The following is a 7,281-nucleotide window of genomic DNA, read 5'->3' as shown; positions in this document are numbered from 1 at the left end:
TCTTGTTATGATATCGTACTACTCATAGAATAGGTTGCAGAGAAGCTTTGAACAAGTGTAGGGTTTTAGGAGAAGACTTGATTTCTAAGTCTCATTTTGAGAGGAAACGAGCATATATCTTTGAGAGAATATTTGTTTAAATCTTACTTTGGAAGGAAGTAAGCACAATCAATAGCTGAAGGGAGTTCACTACTTTATGTGGTTCTGAGATCAGATGAGCAATGTAAAGACCGCTTAGTTTAATTTGGAAATTAGCAGTTAATCATGTTTAATTATGAAATTATTTATAGCTATTTAAATAATTATTTATACTGTTATTATTGAATTCTGAAATGCATTTTATGTCATTTAGTAGTTTTCATAAGTTTGCATTTCCGGTGCCCGGTAACATGGAACTCGGTGTTTGGCTCAATAAAATCACAACTTAGTATGTTAGTAGTGTGGGACGGATTTTTAGACATTGGGAATGTCGGGAATGGCCGGGAATTTAGATTTTCCCAAAATTACCCCTTTAGTGTTATTTATGTGATTTTAGTGTGAAGGGAAAAAATGGTCATTTTGCCCCATTGTTAGTTTGTCTTTTTGTGACTTAATAAATTGGAAAATATATGTTTATTTAATGCTTTTGTTGGCTGAAGTAAAGGGATTAAGTGGCATTTCTTTCATTTTTCAAAACTTAGAAAAATTACAAAATTTTCAAGGAAAACTCTCTCTCTTTTCCTCTCTCTATTCGGCCCCCTTTGAGCAGCAAGAAAAGAGGATTTTCCTCTTGGATTTCAAGCCCTCCTTAGCAAGATTAAGTGTTCATAAGTTGTTGGTATGTTTTCTTCATCTTTCTTTTATGTTTTCTTGAATTTTTGAAGAGAAATGGTAGGTTGCATGCTTAGTTTTAAGTTGTTCTTGCTGCTGGATTTTGATGATTATTTCTGAAGTTAAAGCATGATAATTTGAGGTTAATTAAGCTACTTGTGGTGCTTGATAGTTAGATTGATTATAGTTATGGTTTTTCTATGCAAAAGTTTGGTTTTTCAAAGTGAAATTGAGATTTTGGTGGCTGTGATTATTGCATGAGTTTGTTTTGGTTTTCTGCAGCTTTAGTATGCATGTTTAGGTAGTTTTAATCTAGGTTTGATGCTTGTTATGTTGTTTAGTCAAGTTTTGAGTTTAGAACTCAATCTTTGACCTTTAATGGTGAAATGAGTTTCTGTGTGTGAAGCTCGGTTTTGTTGCTTTAGAAATGTTCTAGGGGATTTATAGAACAGGTCTGGAAGGTTTTGTCTAATTTGGATTTGATTTGGTTGAGTTATGAATTTTTGATATTCTACCTGCGAGGAACCGGAATTCCGGTTGTGCATCCGGAATTCCGGATGGGTTTTGAAAATTCCCAGAACCGGAATTCCGGTTGGACAACTGGTCTGCCGGTTGGGTGATTTTCAGAAACCCTAGATTTCCTCGTTTTTATGTTATTTGGGGTATTGCCATGCTTTTTATCGATAGGGAAACTTTTAGTTCTTAGTTTAAGTCCCCGGGAAGTGATTTAGCGTATCACTTATAGTGTTGTGATTTTTATGGTTTAGGAGCCAGTAATCCGCCGCGCAGATAGTTCCAGTCAGGTTGACCGACACACCTGAATTCGGAATTGAGGTAAGATTAGTATAACAGTATGCATATGTAGATTACATGTTTAGCGTGCATGTTAGGAAGCCTGTTAGATTACATTAGATATGTATGTTGGCTTCGAACCATCCGACTGTGTCACATCGGTATAGGCTGGAGTATGACCAGCAGCTGGAGTATGACCAGTATGACCGAGTATAGGCTGACACTGTATCACATCGGCACAGGCTAGAGTATGACTAGCAGCTGGAGTATGACCAGTGTGCCGAGTATAGGCTGATACTTAGGTTGGTGGTTCCGTACTATTTGACGTATCACATCGGTACAGGCTAGAGTATGACTAGCAGCTGGAGTATGACCAGTTCGACCGAGTATAGGCTGATACTGTAACACATCGGTACAGGCTGGAGTATGACCAGTTCGACCGAGTATAGGCTGATACTGTAACACATCGGTACAGGCTGGAGTATGACCAGTTCGACCGAGTATAGGCTGTTACTTGTCAATAGTACCGTCCCTATGAACGTTCAGGACTCAGTATCGTGTTGGACACGGCAGTTAGGGTTATGGTCAGGGGTATGGGCGTCTGATCATGACCGGGATTTATGTATGAGTATTATTATGCTTTTCTTACTGAGTCTGTCGACTCACAGTGCTATGTTTATGTATAGGTAAGGGCAAGGCTAGAGCTGATGGACCGTGAGCAAGCCGGTGAAGATTGTACATGTCGGGGCGGTTAGGCCTGGAGCGTACGATCATCGGGACAGCGAGGCTATTTTTGTAATTAGTCGCTAGGCGACAAGTATTTTGTATAGACAGTAAACTTTTGTAAATAGTTTTGTAATCGGGATCCCGAGTATTTTGAATAAATATTTATAAGTTTAATTAATCACGTTTTCCATAAACCTCGTTGATTAGCAACGAGCTGGACAGTACGTTTAAAAATCACGCAATACGCCTATGCTAGTTAGGGTGTTACAAGCAAGGTGGATTACAAATGGTTACATCAAATCATTAGATGGAGTCTAAAATTTTTTAAATCATTTGCTTGTGTAATATTTGATATTTTACTAATTGATTTCATTCTTTGAGCGTGGTCCCGTAAACTAGAAGTGAACTAAAAGTATTTGAAAGAACACTGATACCACATATATAATTCTTTTGTGTAAATTTTTTAAATTTTGCACTATTTATTTTTGTTTCTGTTTTGCTTTTACAAATTTATGTTTGTTGTAACAAGATGTCATTCTGTTATAGTAGATCTTTATAGTCGTTTTTTTGACTGCTATGAAAAAAAAACTTATTAGTATATGCAAAAATACCGTATCAGTATACATTCACTAATATATAATGACAAATTTACTTATATAAATATATTTTATGATTCGTATATATAACTTTCTAGCTAGAGCCTTGCTAAATTGAACCGGTAGGTGAAACGGTACTGCATATATCACAGTCATCCAAAGTTTGGACAAGTGTCTATATCAGAATGCATTATAATATCAGCAGTTCTTCCATCAATTTTGTTGTAGGAGAAATTAGATCGATATTGGTAAAGTGTTCTTTAGTTGCTTTGTGATTTTCAGTCTACGTACTCTACCCCAACTATACATAAATATTTACACTTTTGATTTAGACCCTCTATCTTACAACTTATATTATTTAACATTTTTCTTTTTTTGCTTTGATCATTTACATATATAAGCATGTATGAAAAACTTACAGCAAAACAGCACGTTCGATGTACATGGATGATCCTTTTGCTTTTATTTCTTTATTAGGTGTCTGTTTTTGAAAGCTTTATATATATATATATATATATATATATATATATATATATATATATATATATTAATAGTTTATGGTCTCTTAAAAGAAAAAAAAAAAGAAATTTATGGAGTAATAATATGTGCACATGTAAATCATATAGCTACAAATAATAAGATATATAACGACATAAAATTGTTGAACCCACGGCCAAAAGGGTACGTAGTGAAAAAAAAAATGAGGCAGCTAATTTATACTAGTAATGAAACGGTACTTATGACAATGGTTATAAGTGGCATCATTGAAAAGAAAAATATTGTTGAAGAAGAAGAAGAAGAAGTGGTTTGGGTTCCAGTTGAATCAATAGAGAGTTGCTTAGGTAGGAATTTAAGAAAAGCATCGGCCATCATCTCCCCAAGTTGGACCTGAGACTCCGTCGTTAGATGTAACTTATCGGGTCCTACGGTCAATCCTATTGGGTCAACAGTTCTTACATTTAAAAGTTCAGTCCCGAATTGAGCTTCTCTTACTGTATCTACATAAGGTCCTACACCTGATGCTAAAGCAACCTACACACAAATTTATATACATATGGATCACAATATTAAGCTCATCACAAAAACTATAAATAAAACAAATAAAAACAAGTGAATATATATTATAACTCGTGTAAAATGACCATAAACAAGCTATATAAGAGATATTTTTTGTTGGCAGATCTATATTTGTTTGAGTTTGGCATCAAATCAATAGTGTTCTAATTATTTTCGGTTATATACTCAATAAACAAATAATAAGTTATTACAATTCCAAATGTTATTTTAATATTGTTAAAAATGACTTAGATGGTACGAGAAAAAATTATATCATCACGCAGTTCACACTACCATTCAAGTTGGCAACATGTAGAATGTGGCTAGATCATATATAAATGTTAATATATAGTACAGTATAAATATATATATTTAATACCACGCACATACTCCAACATCAACTGAATATGTACACAACCATATAGCATGGGGATTGATATATAATTATAGCTATATAGCTAGATCAGTACTGACAAGGACTATACAATATATACATATGGATATTAGTTATATCTAAAAATAAAATTTAGTCAAAACAAAAATCTAAAAATTGACGAGAAAATAAGAGATCAAATTACAAAATCTTATAATTTATTTACCTGGATAATAGGTAGCATAGGAGACATTAAATCCAGCCGAATGTCTTGAAACAACCTCTCCAATCTCCGACCATAAACCTCTGCATCTTGTTTAAGAATAGTATCACTCTCACCTTGATACCAAAGGAGGGCTCTGATGGTTCCACCATCGGCAGCTACTGAAGCCCGAGCTCTCTTCACCATGTGCCGGTAAAGAGGAGTTCCCTTTTCCCATTGGCTGATATTGGTCCCTCCTATCGCGCAGGGCACGAGCCCAATGGGCCCGTTGCTGGGGTCATCAGCCAGAACCGCGTTGGCAAATGCCATGCCAGGCCCAACCCCGTCAACGCTCGCTACGTCGATATCGGCGTGGAGAGGCTCGTGAGCTTGGACCCAGCTCAGTTTGGCGTTGAGGCGAAGCACGGAGGGATTTGGACGAGAAGCGGAGGGAACGACGCCATCCCAGATCTGAGTGCGGGTGCGGTCGTCGTTAATAATGAGGCCTCCGCGACCGGCCATATTACTCTGGCCAGCGAGAATAAATATGTTCTTTTGTGGGAATTGTTGGTTGGGGTCGAAAGAGGTTGCGTGGGCTTTAAGGACCCAAAGGAAGAAAGGGATGAAGCAAAGGGCCATGGTGATGTGTTTAGCTTTTCCAGTCCTAACAACAACAATAATAATGTTGTGAAAAAGCGATTCCAAGCCACTGCATCGAGGTCTTTCTCAAGGAAACTGGTGAATATATGAGAAAACCCAACAAATGCATTTATTTCGTAAGTACAATCAAATTATATTTTAACTAGATAATATAGCTACTTTTTAGGGAATCAAGATACTATGTTAAAGTAATCAAAATTATACACGTCAATTCATTTTTTATTTATAATAAAATTAAACCTCTAATTAAATCAACAAAAATAATTAACATATTTAATATAAATTATATTTATAAATAAAATTAATATATATATAATAATATTAAAATTATATTATGTAATTACATATTTTCTTAATAATTTTATTTATTAATCATTCAAAAAAAAAAAAAATTTATTTATTAAAAAATAATAAAAAAAAAAGTTAAGTCTGTTAACAATATTATAAATGGTATTTACCCAAAACTTTATAAAACACAATAATGAACGTTTTGATCCTCTTAATAATAATTTATAATATTGTTTTTTTATTTAGTTTTTTTATTTAAATATTAAAAAAGTAAAAAGTGAAATAGGTTGAATGTATTTTTCAAAAACAGGCTAAATTCCTCCAACTCTTTTTTATAAGGAATCATTTACTCAAAAAACAAAACCATAGTCAAAAAAACAAAGTTAAGTTCTCCTAAGAAATAAACAACCTCAAACTTGAATAGAAAAATTCATACTTAGTTCTTCTAATTATAAAAAAAATAATTTAATATCATTTAAAAATAATTAATTATTTAAAAATTTATTAAACAAAAAGAGAATTCTAATTTGTGTAAAAAGAAGTCTAATTTTTGTAAAAAAAAAAAAAAAATTCATTATAAATATTATAATTAATTGACTTAATTGTTAAAATAATTATAGTAGAGATTTATATAAAAAATTATTTATAAATTAATTACTAAAAGAGGCCTTGTTAAATTTTTAATTAATTATTTTAAGAAAATAATTAATTATATAATTAATTGATTCTAAAAGAAGAAGTTTTATCTATTATAGTAACCTACTATAGGTAAAAGAAAAATATAACCATGATAGTTACAATAAAAATGTAACTATTGAGTACTCACTCATATATATCACATATTACTTAAGTTGAAATTAAAAACTTGAATTGTAAACTTTAATATTAATATTTTTTGGAGAAAAAAATATCTATTTGAGTCATCTCTCTAAATTGAATAAAGATGCATACATATATGATGACATAAATGAAAACTTTAAACACTACTGTATAATCATAAACTAAATAAAATTAGTAAGATTTACTGCATAATGTAAGTACTTTGAGAACTGCAGGGTACGACTGTAAAAAGAAATAAAAAGATGAGATAATAATCATGGTGGATATATCTTACGTTCAATGATCAAACCAAAAATACTTACATGACAACTTTACTATAGACTTCTTTTACAAGTACATTTTCAAACTAAAAATATATATATATATATATAAAACATTTTTTTTATTATAAAATAATACTAAAAAAAAATTAAATAATGATCATGATAATACCTTAACTTCAATGTTTAAACAAAAACTATCTTGCATGACAACTTTGATATGATCTTTAGCCATTAAGCAAATCTATCATTCACTCTTTAGTTACCAACTCATAAGTCACGACAACTATTTGTTGAAACTTTATATACTATCTAAAAATTGAAATAATATGTTATTTAACTCCTAATACAAATAAAAATTAAATATTATTAGTAATAGGAATACAGAAAGAATGTTATAATAATAATAATAATAATAATAATAATAATAATAATAATAATAATAATAATAATGGAATCAAACTTATGAGAATGAAAAGACATTCATAAACAAGAAGTTATGTGAATGAATAATATAGGTACACAATAATGATGGAATAATAATTATGAGAATGAATAGGCACTCATAAAAATATAGTATAGTAATTATTTGTAATTATTAGTAATTATTTATTTAAGGATAAAAATATAAATAAAAATAAATAAATCTTAAAAAAATCATAAAATAGAAAAATAACA

At 31.3% G+C, this 7,281-nt stretch overlaps 1 protein-coding gene across 1 annotated transcript; it reads right to left on the bottom strand.

Moving 5' to 3' along the window:
* Positions 1-3,511: 3,511 nt before the first annotated feature.
* Positions 3,512-5,449, bottom strand: LOC115711137 (probable carbohydrate esterase At4g34215). The gene is made up of 2 exons (XM_030639475.2): positions 4,580-5,449; positions 3,512-3,956 (listed from the first exon to the last, which is right to left on the bottom strand). The coding sequence occupies exons 1-2, from the start codon at positions 5,192-5,194 to the stop codon at positions 3,639-3,641; spliced, it is 933 nt and encodes a 310-aa protein (XP_030495335.1). The 5' UTR covers positions 5,195-5,449; the 3' UTR covers positions 3,512-3,638.
* Between the last annotated feature and the right edge of the window lie 1,832 nt (positions 5,450-7,281).

Source organism: Cannabis sativa, chromosome X, assembly GCF_029168945.1.
Source record: "Cannabis sativa cultivar Pink pepper isolate KNU-18-1 chromosome X, ASM2916894v1, whole genome shotgun sequence".
In the NCBI taxonomy this organism is placed as follows: Eukaryota; Viridiplantae; Streptophyta; class Magnoliopsida; order Rosales; family Cannabaceae; genus Cannabis; species Cannabis sativa.
The sequence above is the reverse complement of the archived record's forward strand: the minus strand, read 5'-3'. Positions and strand labels throughout refer to the sequence as shown.

Coding starts and splice junctions, on each gene's coding strand:
- LOC115711137 (XM_030639475.2), bottom strand. CDS start 5,194: ATGGCCCTTTGCTTCATCCCTTTCTTCCTTTGGGTCCTTAAAGCCCAC. Junction 3,957..4,579: donor CTATGCTACCTATTATCCAG/GTAAATAAATTA, acceptor ATTTGTGTGTAG/GTTGCTTTAGCATCAGGTGT.